The 13682-nt window shown below is 37.2% G+C and overlaps 1 protein-coding gene across 1 annotated transcript in view; it reads right to left on the reverse strand.

Annotated features, from left to right (window-relative positions):
• COL25A1 (collagen type XXV alpha 1 chain) overlaps window positions 1-13682 on the reverse strand; it is a 303851-nt gene that overhangs the window by 19455 nt on the left and 270714 nt on the right. Inside the window, exons 24-33 of the mRNA XM_034064996.1 lie at window positions 12071-12094; window positions 10899-10943; window positions 9280-9324; window positions 8891-8971; window positions 8320-8382; window positions 6624-6674; window positions 6258-6284; window positions 4085-4165; window positions 2121-2156; window positions 1185-1238 (exon numbers count right to left, since the gene is read on the reverse strand). Of these exons, the coding sequence (XP_033920887.1) occupies window positions 1185-1238; window positions 2121-2156; window positions 4085-4165; window positions 6258-6284; window positions 6624-6674; window positions 8320-8382; window positions 8891-8971; window positions 9280-9324; window positions 10899-10943; window positions 12071-12094 (507 nt within the window). The remainder of the gene's footprint in view (window positions 1-1184; window positions 1239-2120; window positions 2157-4084; window positions 4166-6257; window positions 6285-6623; window positions 6675-8319; window positions 8383-8890; window positions 8972-9279; window positions 9325-10898; window positions 10944-12070; window positions 12095-13682) is intronic.

Raw genomic sequence — 13682 nt, forward strand, 5'->3', positions numbered from 1 at the left:
TCATAAGGAAAACACAAGTATGGTTCTCTTCCAGACATTAGAAGAATAGTTTATATTACAGCACATTGTTTCTGAAATAATTTTCAACTGGTAGTATGTATGCATATCCTTCAAGACAAAAGCTTATGATCCAAGGATAAAAGTACAGTATTTAAATATGCTTCTCCAGCAAAATTATTTCTCAAAGTTCAGAAAATGATGTTCAAATTTATCTTCAAGGGGTTGATAGAAGAAAAAATTATGTCCTAGTTGAAAAAAAGTCTTACCTAAGACCTTCAGACTGTTAACTAGTGATGACTACAGGCTACTGTTCCTATTTTGGACTGTGTTGCATGTTTTGTATATATTTCTCAACACAGAGTTCTTTAAAAATGAATTATCAAGTCATGCATACCTTTCTCAGGTGTACTGCTATTAAAGCTAACTGGACCTGTGCCATAAGGCTGCGTCCTTAATACATCAATCTGAAGTTGTTTTATCACAGCTGTTTGTTACAGTGAGAAATTCAAAGAGGCATAATTCTAGGCTGTCAACTCCTTGGATGATTTAGTTAGTATAAGGTATCATCTTTTGTTTTGTTGTACGAGTTGATGGTTGTATTGTTAAAGATGACAGGCTCACAGTTACAGATTAAGATCCTTATCCTATTTCCACTGGAGAAAAATTACTATGAATATTTCAAGTGAAATAGGAGGGCTCCTACCTTCTAAGCCTTTTTTCTAAAAAGGGGAGGGGAGAGGGAGAAAAATTTAAATTATTTTTTTAAGATAAAAATATTTAAGTACAAACTGGGAAAAATACTTTTTTTTTGCCATTGCATATGTGCATAATCAGATCATGCTATCTTCTTTTGTCCCAGTTTGTCCTCTCAATCCACTTACACTAAATAATGAAACCAACCAAAATGATGTTCCGTGTAGCACCGTGAACTTGAAAGTCCTATAAGTTTCTTATGGATTAATCATTACAAAATAGCAGCTTCTCTGAAGTTCATGAGTTACAAAATCAACCTTCAAACAGAAAAAAGTGTGTAACTAGAATGCACATATAGTTCTGGGCTGATCCTTAAACAGAGGAGATTCAGTTATATTTAGTAACATCCTGGCGCACTGTAAGCAGCCATATGACATTTTACCATGGCAGTGGTTGCTTTGTAAAGAAAAGCAAACAGAACATATACTTACTCTCTCTCCTTTAGGACCTGCAGGGCCATGGGGACCAACTGGGCCATCTACACCCTACAAAAGGAAACAGAGGTTAAAAGAGAGGTCTTCTTCTTACAAGTCCATAATTTTAATGACTGACTTCTAGCCAAGAACTAACATGGAATCAGTCTTCACCAGTAGAAAATTCAGACTTAACTGTGATGGGACATGTGCAAACAAATCCATTTGGCTTCCAAAACTCCATCTATAAGCTCTTGGCCATGAGGTAATCCATCTTTTTTCTAGTAGGATTTTCCTTTATTCATGGAAGTCATCAGATTTACAAAAATCTTAAATTTATTGAAAAATTTTCCCAGGAAAAATGGAAGGACCAAAGTTACGGGTTTGCTTTGGTTTATTTTGTTTTAATATTGGTTATTTTTTAAATGGAAATGTCCACCTGTAAGGAAGACTTACCTGTTGCACTCATCAATAGGAATCTTATAGAAGCTTTCAAATGCATAACTCTATCCCTCTTTCACTGTATCCATTTCTTTATCATTATTAAAAGCAAATGATTTAATGTTTATATTTAATATGAAAGTGCTTGTGGCAGAACCCCAGCCACAGAATGTCTGCATCTGTTTCTCTGATTCCATATTAGCCTTGAATAAGTATGTTTTCCTGTGTAAACTAATCCTTAACCTTATTCAGGAAAATAAGCACCCCAACCAAGGCAGTTGTCCAACCAAAAATCAAAACCAAACTGCCTTTTTAAGATTCAGAGCTCCTTCTACAGAGGGTTGCATTCTCCTTCCCACTTCTCTCACTCTAAGATTTTGCTCAAAGTCCCCTCTTATGCACCATGAAAAATGCCTGTGGCATTTGGTCTTCCTTCCTCTATGCAGTGCGTGAGGAGCTGGACAGAACGTAGGCTCTGTAATGAAGAGCGACACAGAAAGACAAGGGACTCACCCGGGATCCTGGCTTTCCGTCTAAGCCAGATGCTCCCTGTGTGGTTAGGTGGAAGCATGGATGATGGGTACAACACGAATGACAAGAACGTGAGATTAGTAAGTGGTGCTGATGAATAAACATAATTCAAACGTACAATACAAGTTGTGACAGGGTTTTGAAATGGGTATCACATTACTATAGCATGTTAGTTAAAAATTCACATAAGACATCAAGAGCCTGATTCTGTTCTCACATCAGGGTTACCATCTCTGACCCACTCTTGCCTTCACATCACGGTACATTAGACCAGAATAATGTCAAGCTATAGGAGTGCTACAAACACCAGATGTTAGGGTGTTTCTGAGCCTTAACACGCAAATATTTACCTTGTACTTTACTTGCACGCTTTCTAATTTGTAAATAATGACAACATTGAATACTATACTACACAAATAAAGAAAAAAAATATGTTAACCGTGATAGGAAATACTGAAGTGCAAGAATACTGCATTATGCAGCAAAAAATATCTGGATCCTGATTACAATCACCTCATTCATTTCCAAGATCCCGGGAGACAATCACATTTCCTGTTTTCCCAACGTGCTCCCAGCTCAGAGCACACGCAAGGGCGGCAAGTGGGCAGCACCCGGCACTTCGGGCTATTTGCTTCAGCATCCTTGGGGACGGGATGACCTCTGCTGGATTTTATGTGAATAACATCTCGACCATCCCAGCCTCCGGGCAGTAATGCTGGGACTAGAGGGACCAAAACTATCTGGGACATTAGAAATAATCTGGGCCCAAAAAACTCCAACCCCTAAGCCCCCCAAAACCTCCAAAATTAAAAATACCCAACCGCCACCCCAACTCATTAATAGTTAAAATGAGCCATTTTTAGGAAGTCAACACATTGCTCTCTAAAATGATGATTAGAAAAAGTGGTAAGCAGGAGCAAGACAAGAACTATAAAAATTTGACAAAATATTGGAATATTTTGTTCTGGGTTAGAAAACACATTTCTGGCAGAACTGACACTTCCTTCTTCCTTTTAGCTATTTTCAGGGGGTTGTCTCAGACCTGCACAGCTCCCTCTCTATATAACGGTAACTGGTAACTGGCAAATTATTTTCTTTTTTTTTTTTTCCCCAAAAAACTAATTAAAATTCTCAGTGAAGCTGACCTTGACCAGGGACCCTGTACATAATTCTTAAAAATATTAATCAGAGGGGTTTGGGTTCCTTTGGGTCAACTAAGTCTCTTTCCTCCATTTTGTTTTTAAGAATGTAATCGCATGGAGTAATCCTAAAAGGAAAACTGAACTCTTTCTGTGGGGAAAAATAATAAAACTAACTCTTCAGAGTGCTTTCAAACACAAAAACTCTTTTCTCTTTTGTCAACCTAAATTTTAATAATCGTAATGTTTAAACATGAAAATTTATGTTTAAGGTCCTTCATTTCCTTGTAATTTAAAATTTTTGCCAAACACTCAGAATGGAAATTTTCTAAAGAACAAGGCAAAAGTAACAATCCGCCATCTCTAGTGAATGAGGAAAGTAAATAAACAGAAACCCCCTGAACCAATTTTTAAATGTCCTCAGTTAGATTCTCCATTTTATCTGCAGAAATACAATCAGTGGATGAACAACTGAAGAGATGGGGTAAAAGGGAAGGTTCCCATTTTAACACAAACGCCGTACAACACTCAAATAACAACATGGCTGATGTAATGATGGTGATAGCATCCCTGTGACACTGAACACATTCAACTGACACATAACAAAAAAACCCTGACAGCACTGGGTGTTACAGGACATTACTATGAACGATAGCACACATCTGGGCTAAAACAAAACAAGACATGCTCTGCTCAAACATGGTATATTCTATGTATACTGTTGAGTAAATCAGAGTTGTTCATCAGGAGTAGAAAGAGAAGTTTGTTATTTGCACTGAGATTGAGTAGTTGGGTTTTTTTACTTACTGGAAGACCAAGGGGCCCTCTGTCACCCTTTTGACCTGGTTCACCCTTCAATCCTTTAAGACCATTTAACCCTGGTTCACCCTAAACGTAAAAGTATAAATGCCATATTTTTGGTGCTATAATGGGTGCTTAAGCTTGGATAGAAGAAGCCAGTCTCAGAAATGGTTGCATATTCCAGTTTGAAACAAGGACACAAATTCAGCCCTCTCAGTTTACTGTCTATTTACATATTGATACAGTACTGAGCAAAAGCACTAGTCTGCTGGAGGCTAAAAATCTGCATGAACAAAAAGCTACAGAAAATTTATGAGTAACTGATTCTTTTGATTTTTTTTTCCCTAAAAATTATCACTATAGTTAGATGGTTTGAATTAAGTGTGAGTTTTAAGGGGTTTTGGAATTTCCTCAAATTCCAATGCAGACAAATCAAACTGAAAGAAAACTTTCAGAAAGATAAGTCTCAAACCCACAGTTTTTACAGTGGGATGTCCTGAAAAGTAGATTTTGTAAGAAAGCAATATTTTTTTTCCTACAGCAAACTGGAATTTGCAACAACATCTTACATAAAGATATTTAAAACCTTTAAGCACAAATAATTAAACAGTAACAAGTTTAAAGAATCAGTATATGTTACACAATGCCAAGGTATTCGGGAGGTCCATAGTTTCAGTGTTCATACAGAGAAGTTTAAAAACACATAAAATATGGCACTTGTTGTGACTGTTAGACTTTGCATAGCCTATTACTTTAAGCATCACTAAGAGGATAATGGTGGGCTTGGAGCTGCCAGTAAATCATTCTCGCATCATGAAACACTACGCTAGCATGAGAGTTGCCCGGTCAAAAAGAATACTGACCACACGTGCTTCTTTTGGGGAACAGAAATACGTGGGTATTTCATCCAGACTGCTCCCCATGGCCTTGTTCCTACATTTCCCTTTGATGTATTATGTTACCTTATATCATATTCATATTTAAAAAGAAAAAAGAAATCTCAGTAGAATCAAGTCTGCTGCTTTAAGTAACTCCAGATATTGCCTGCCTGCTTTGCACCCTGCCTAAGTAGCCATTTCTGCTTTCTTCTATTCAACACAATGTGACTTTTAGAGCAGTAGCACTGAAAATGCTCAAGTTTTGGAAACAGACCTGGAAATCTCACAAGAGCCAGAGTTTTAGGCCAAAAGTCTGAGGTAAGGCAGGGCTGGTGCTAAGATGGAACAGACCTGACGTCAAAAAATGATTCATGACTCAGGCTTCTTACGCCAAGGTAACACAAACAGTCTCATCTGGAGTCAAACCTGTGGGTTTCTGTCTTGCACTTTAAAAAACCCAAACAAAATCCAAATCCTAAACCAAAACCATCCTCCTCCTCTTACTTTTTTGAGAAAGGTGCATTTGATAAAGCAGCCACAGTGAATTAAAATGATCATGTCTGAGAACACCACTGCCCCTAAGGAATGCTAGGCTATAGGGTCATATTGGATTTTTGTTTACTTGTACTTACTGAATTATAGAACAAATTGGAATATATTCCAACTTTGCCAGAACCTGCTTTCCTCCTGATCTGTTTTCATGGGCTTAAAGCCCCTACACTGTATCTTCAGGTAGCATACTGTGGAAAAAGTTCAAACTGTACTGCAGACCTGCCTGATCAGAGAATCTAGGTTGGAAAACATGAAAATATGCACAAGTTTGTAAGGGGGAACTCGCATAATGTGTGAAGAAACTGGTCAGCAAAGTACATTGCCCCTAGGAAGGTGAAAGGCCACTCATACTGAAAGAAGCAGGAGATGCAAAATAATATAAGTAATGAAGAGCTTATCTGACTCCATTTCCTGAGTGTGCAACGTACTTCTATGTTCAAAAGTAATTCCAGTTGCAAATGCAATGGTAACTTGCCCATAAATAGGATTACATTAATTTAGTGCCACATTACAAATACTAATACAAAAAATGGCCACTGCCTACGAGAATTACTACACAGAAACAATCATGGAAAATGTTGAAAGCTTTTAGGCTATCTTAATATTAAAATCTGCTTTAAGGTTTAAGAATATCAGGAACATTTATTAAATGAGACATAAGACAAAACATAGCTGCATGAGTCAAAGAACAAAACATGACACTTTGCAGACATTAAGAACATGGCTATTCAAGGCAGCCATTGATTTACCTTTGGGCCAGGCAGTCCATGAGGTCCCTGGAAATAAAGATATTTATTTCAGTATGAGAATATGCCACAAATTTTGAAGAGTTTGTTGCTGTACAGGGGTGCAAGTTACACCAGTATTTTTGTCCTCACAAATGAAATGCAGCTGTTAATAAAGCAACTGCAAACATGTGATTCATAGGATGAAACAGACCACTAATATGTTAACATTAACATAGGCAGCTGCAGTTTGTTTCTCTAGTTCCTACGAATTTTAAGACATGCAGAAAAGGTCCAAAGGTAGGTCCCTCTGTAGTGGTCACATACTCTCATAGCACTTCTACTAATGAAGTATTAACATGACAAGAGAGGTCTTCCTCCCAGGCTTACCATAGGGCCTGGAGGACCATGTGGCCCTGGTGGTCCCGGTGGTCCTATCATCTACAGATAAAAACAGTGGCATTAGATCATGCAGAGTAAAGACCTCTCTCCCAAATACCAAATGTCAGACTGACACTTCCTCTGTTGGCAAGCCCTTACAAACATGACAATGCAATGGTGCACATTGACAGCATATCTAGAAAGGGTGTTAAGAATGGGAATTATTTTTATTCAGAAGACAGGATAACTGAAGTGCAGATTTGCCTGTGGCAAATGGCAGCATGCCTGTCCTCTGATTCTTACTCCTAGGGTCTAAGATACACTTTAAGACACAATGGGTTAAAAAACCCTCACTAAAACAGTAGTGAGCAGGGATGCTTAAACTTTTAATATTTGATAGTACGTGCTATTTAGTTGTCCCTGTACAGAAACAGAAGATGATGTGTAATTTTATTCCTCCCCAGTACTGATGAATGGAAAAGATACTAAATTCAAGCCAGGGTTTTGCATATTTTTTTTAAAAATTCCCTTTGTTTCTCATTTTATTTCATTTAGTCCACTTGTACCAAGAATTCCCTGAAGTCATTAAAATAGGTAGTCAGATTGCTCAGTACTTAATGCATGCATATTCCATGCTAGTTTTCTATGTAACGAATCCATGGAAGACAATTCCATGATGATATATAGTTTGATATTACCTCTCTTCCTGGATTTAATCCTGAAGAGCTGTTATTGTAACCTGCAATGTACAGCAGGGATGCTGATGTCTCCAGACTTACAAGCAACCCCTCTGATACACTAGCTGTTGGTGACAGCCATAGAGGCAAAAAAAGTGATCTTTGAAACCTAAGACAGGTATTTCACCATCTGTGAAATCTCCTGAAAACTGAAAATCTTGTTTCAACTAAAAACTGAAAAAAATTGGAACAAATTTATTTTAGTTTCAGAGAAAGACACTCTGAGATACAGGGTGCCTAGCATGTCCTGCAATGGCAAAGCTTAACCTCCTCAGATCTATGGCTCCAAATATACCCAGAGCATGGCATCACTGACAAGGCATTGGTAGCTAACTTCTGCTCTGAGGTTTCCTAGCTTGCTGTGCTCTCATAATATTAATCATCTGTATCATAAAGGTATTGTCTAGGGAGTTTTTTTAGGTGTTTGTTTGTTTGCTTTTTAAAATGCTTTTACAGTGCTTTGAAAAATCAGGAGAATGTCTGGTCTTATAAAACCAGTCTCTGCCACTATTACTGACATCATTGAAATTGGTCTAGTCTGGTTCTCAGTGGACTTTATGAGAACCCCAGAACACAAGGTGTTGAGAGAAATTTGGTGGTTTGGGGTTTTTACATCAGTTTTATCTCTCTGTTTTACCTTGCAAAGCATTTATCTTTTGATTCATTACAGAGCCAGAAGGCTTTTACTGAAGTGATCAGGACTGCTGTTCATAATGGGAGAACAGAACAGGACAGGATTAGGTCTTTAGAATTTCTTAAATGGTATTTAGCTCTATGACCAGAAGTCTGTTAATTTTCAAAAGAGCAAATAATTATTCAAAGAAGAAAAATATTTTTAAATTTTAAGTGTAGGTACCCTCAAGGATGTCAGGAAAGAGCAGTCATGAATATGAAGCATTGTTCAGAATCAAAAGCTGGAGAGTCATTACTGGATTATTATGTTCACTGAACACCACACTAAGACTTACTGAAGGACCCTGGGCACCAGGCAAACCAACATCTCCTTTTTCGCCCTTCATACCGTTGGCTCCCTACAAAATCATTACAAACCAGCATTTATAAACAGTTTTAATCTTATTAGCAATAAAACTAGAAATTATAATACTTATTTACAAATAATTACAATTTTTAAAAAGAATAATACAGCACACATACTGAACTTTTTTTTTTAAATTTTGGTGTTACTGTATTAATAACTGAATAATTTGAAATTTCTGACAAGTGTTCAAAACACAGCTTCTTTCTCCTATAAGCTATGTTTGCCCAAACTGTGCTATATGCTATAAGAGAGGTACAGATCTGATCAGCATGCCAACTAATCTCTCTTTTCCCAGAGCAATATTTTGTTTGACTCTAAGTGGAATGGAAAGTTCTGGCAATTTACACCTTCTCCTAGATTAGCTGCAGAGCAACCTCTGAATTTTCCTCTGCAGTGTTTTCTGTGCCACATACAATTTATCAGCACTGTTGGAAATTCCTGATAATGGAAGAGAAAAATACAAGTATTTTAGGTAAAATTAATTATTTTTTCATACTCACTGGCAGGCCAGGCAGTCCAATTCCTCCCTTTTCTCCAGACATTCCAGGATCACCTGCATCACCTTTTGAGCCTTTAGGACCCTAAAATATATATTTATTCAGCAAGTAATATGTGAAAAACCTGAGCCACCAACAGAATTCTAGCTTTGATCCTAATAAAAAGAATACGTCATTCTGTGGATTGACCTTTGTTATCAATATGTAGTAATGCAGCCATTATTAGACTGCAGAGTATGCAGCAACATAATAATGACCTTTATTAACTATTATAATTATATTATTATTTAAATTATGAAATCTAAGGTACAATTTGGGACCACAGAAATAAGATCCTGAAATAACCTACGTTGCTCACATGATCTTCACTACATGATATACACATAACGTACTTGCTCGCCATCAACTCCTGGAGTTCCTGGGGATCCTGGTTCACCCTGCAAAAGACAAGATGGATATTAGAGGAAAGAGGCAGGGAAATAACTTATTTAAGAACAACAACAAACACAGAGAATATTCTGTCAAAAAAGAACAGAATGTATACATATATTATACATTATATATATATATAATGCAACATATTGAATAAATAGCCCTGAAAATTAGGCCATTATGCAAACTTTGGGTTGTACAGAGGTCAGACAAATGCATAAAAAGAAAAGAAACTTTAGAAGCTTGGTGAAAAAAACCTTAATCCAATGGAAACTTTGTTAGTTACTGGAATAATCACAGAATCACGTCTCTTGAAATATGTAGGATAGATGGAGACTTCATGTTCTCTTTCCTAGGTTAATATAGACCCTCCAATGAAGGAACTCACATTCACTGCATTGCCCTGCGACAGGTTCCTGGATAGAATTCTCCAAGGGAGCAAGTTACATTGATGGCTAGAGACTACAGTAGTGGAAACAAACTCTTGGAAAGGCTGAATTCTCCATTAATTTTGAATGAGAACGCTCACGCATATGAAGGAATGCAACTGCTTCCACACCTCCAACTCCTCTGTGCTTTACAACATACTGCAGGCTGCAGAAATGCTGGGGTAGATCCTAATGCAGAAAGCTGTTTCTGCATACTTAACTGTGTATTCCATTACTGATTTTCATGTAGAAGAATGAACTTAGTTTACTGTCACAATTTCTCAGAACAATTAGCATGTATAATGTGATGTATTTCCATATGATACTGTGAATGAAGCTTAAAATTGAAATGTCTGGTATTGCTAACATGTATTTACTCTTGGAAAAGTTTAGAGTCACTGACAGAAGATATGCTACATTTAGTACTTAAGAAGTAGGAGAATTATCTCAACTGCTTTAAGGAGTGTCCACTAACTGCAAGACTTTTTTATTATTATAGGCAAATTTATTATTTAAATTATATAGAACAGTGCGGCATATGGTATTCATTGTCTCTGTGTGGGCTGCTCAGTAACACTTCTGGTACTACGTATAGCACCAGCCAGGTAGGATTAGCAAGCCTGGGTTTGCAGCCAGGCTCCTGCCCACATGTGCATGTTTTAATCTTTCCTGGCATTAGAAAATACCATGCTTATTTGGGTGGGCACCACTGTAATATAAAAGCTGTATTCACATGTACTCATACTGTGGCCAGTGGTGCCTGCCACATAGTTTTGCCTACCTCACTCTCACCCAGCCACAAGCAATGCATGAGCCACTGTCTGATTGGGCAGCTACTTTGCAAAGTCCTGGGTAACAGCCTCAGCACACAGCCATCGGGGAGATGTTTCTGCCCTGTTTAATACTCATTAATTTTGCTGGTTCTCAGCTGAGCATCTGTGTGTGGAAACTGAACAAAGCACCTACTCTGAAAGCTACATTTCAAAAGGCTAGGACGCAAAGTGTGAAATGTGTCATATTCGGTAAAATTACGGTTAAGTATTCTGTACAGGAAAGCTCTGTGTACTTGTGTGCCCACTTCAATGAACCCAGCCCTTCCCCCCCAAATACCTCAATTTTTAAGATACAATGGGTAAAATAAGGAAGATCACCTTTGGCCCTTGTAGCCCTTGGGGTCCTGGTGGTCCTGGTGGCCCCTAAGCAAAAAGATACAAATATCTTAGTTTCTAAATAAAATTCCTGCAGGACTTGCCATGTAAACACTGGCTGAATGTTAACATAGGTACCATAACAAAATAGGTTAGATTTTTAATACAAGGGTAAGCAAGACCAGTTATGGACAAGTTGTTAATCTATGACAACTCTCAACAATCAGAAGAGTACCACAAAAACAATGTTAAAATAACAGTACAGCTCATATTTTATAATAAAGTCCTGCAGCTCCCATTGATAAAATGGCAAAGCTCGTCTTAATGGCAGGGAGATTAACAGACCATATTTGTCAGCCCTCACAGCCTGATCCAAAACAATCACAGGTCAGGAGAAACCTCCAACTGATTGCAAAGAGGATTCTGCTAAAAGATGCTAAGTGCATCAAGGGATAACCAGTGCTTTGTGAAATCACCATGGAATAAGCTGTCCCTACTTTTTTCATTTCTACCTCCAGCTGTACACAGTGGCAGAAACTGGCTGGGGTAAAAGCACTGGGGTGTTCAGAAATGGCCATATTTTGGGAACAGGTGCTGGAAAATTTGTCTTAGAAATAGGAATCTGATAAGATGGGACAAGTGAACTCCTCATACTTGGACACCTTTTTTTTTTTTTCTTTCCAGAAAATAATTGATTTGGATCTAATATGAATAATCCCAAAGTTTCTTCAAAGGTAATTTGAAACAACTGGTTTTCCACCCTGAAAATAAGGTTGATAATAGAAAATTGTTTAGTACTCAAATCCTGCTACATGTTTTCACCGACACCCACGTAGACACACAAAGATGGGAACATACACCAAAAATTCCAAAGCAGCTATATGCCTAGATGAGTATCTAAAGAAATAATGGAGTTCTGTATTTTCCTGATCTCTTAAATGAAATGAAGCTTTGCTATTAATTCAGCAGGAGCAGAACTAGTTCCATTGTTGAATAGCTTTCAACAATGAGTTCTCTGTTATGGACACACCAAGAAAATAAACAAATAAATAAATATGATGATGAACCAGATTGACATCCAATGAAGGCATGTCCTGAACTGGTAGAATTATGAACATGCTGTTACACAAAGAAGAATTTCTACACCACACAATAAGCAATGCAATAGGAATTACCGTGACAGTCAGGGTGGCGATCCTCTGTTGGCAAAATGTATTAATAAAAGACACCATTACCAGAACAGAACAATGATATAAATTATTCTTCTTGCTACAGTTATCATCTCCACAAAACCTATGCTGCATCTAGGAGACACCATGCCTCAAAAAATTAGAGTAAAACCCATAATATTTTTAACTCTCACTGTTTTACTAGCTGCTTGGCTTCTATGGGAATCAGGATATTAAACAGATCAAGACTGCATGTTCTTGCACAATTTAAGAGATTAAATAAATGATAACTAAATAACAAAATCATAGCAAAAGTCTTTTAAAAGTTTTTTTAAAACATTTTAAGAAAACATGAGTTGGTGCCTTAAGTTGATTAAAAGACTAGCCCTATGTTTCATGGGCTTTGCAGCAATGTTTAATTAATAAATACAATTTCTAGAGAAGACATAAAATTGATTTTCATACAGAAGTGCAGATACACAAAAATATTAAGTTCTGAATCCTAAAATGCTGGCCCACAAACTCAGCTATATGTACTACAATTCTGCTTTAAATGCTTGGAAAGACAAAATACATTTTCATCATGGAAGGAGGTAAAATATCTCTGACTTCCACTGGTTTTTGCTTTGTTATTTTTTTTTTTTTGCCAAAGAATATTCTAAAAGCAAGTGAAGAAGTGTTTAAAAGTCATTAAAACGCTTGTCTATACTTTTAAACAGAGTAAAGCCCCCAGATAATACTTTCTTGCACATTCTTTCCTATTGCCTGTGAAGAACCTACTGGCCTACATGGAAGAGGAAATATTTAGCTTTACGAATTACTTTCCTATGTGCAAACAAAAGGTTTGTAAATCTTCCTTTTGAAGCTTTAAAACAATCTTCATTTGCCAGTGCAGCAATACATACTATAGTCAAGAATCCGGAACCTGCTCAATAAAAAGTACTTGAAAAACACGAAATCTCTAACATATGCTTTAATATATTGACGCCCTTTATATTTTAACATATTCATAGAAATAAACCAATAACTCTAAATATACTGAGAAATTCAGTGTATCTAGACATAAAAACTTAAAATAACAATTCCAAATGAATGCTTGCATTTCACAGTAGTGGGTTCATTTTCAGCAGCTTATTCAGCTGTGAATATCTGAGCCTGTAATTCCTACAAAATTTAACTTTTGTAGCTACTACCTTTTGCTTTAGGAAATTCTGTAGAATAGGTCTGGAGAGACACAAATTTTGTATCTGGCCCTCCAAGAGAAAGCCACGTATGCTCAGCAGGGGTCTTGTTTGAACTATGATGATACTTTTAAAACTGCAGTTTTCACTGCTGATGGACTCAAAAGATTGAGGTGAGGCACAGGGAAAAGCAACTAAATTGTTCTGAAGCTTCTAGGCTACTTGATGATTTATTACTAAATTCTAAAAAAGCACCCAGACAGGCAGCCCAGATATTGCAAATGTCTTAAATCAGCAAGCCAAATTCTGTGCCAGTTCACAGCTCAGTGCTCAGCACTGAAAGTTCTCATTTGCTTCTATGGGAGAGAGAGCTGCAAATCTCAGACCCCCTAAGAATTTGGCACTGGGAGACTTAGGAACGTGTGCTTGCCATCTGA

Source organism: Melopsittacus undulatus, chromosome 7, assembly GCF_012275295.1.
Source record: "Melopsittacus undulatus isolate bMelUnd1 chromosome 7, bMelUnd1.mat.Z, whole genome shotgun sequence".
NCBI classification, from domain to species: Eukaryota; Metazoa; Chordata; class Aves; order Psittaciformes; family Psittaculidae; genus Melopsittacus; species Melopsittacus undulatus.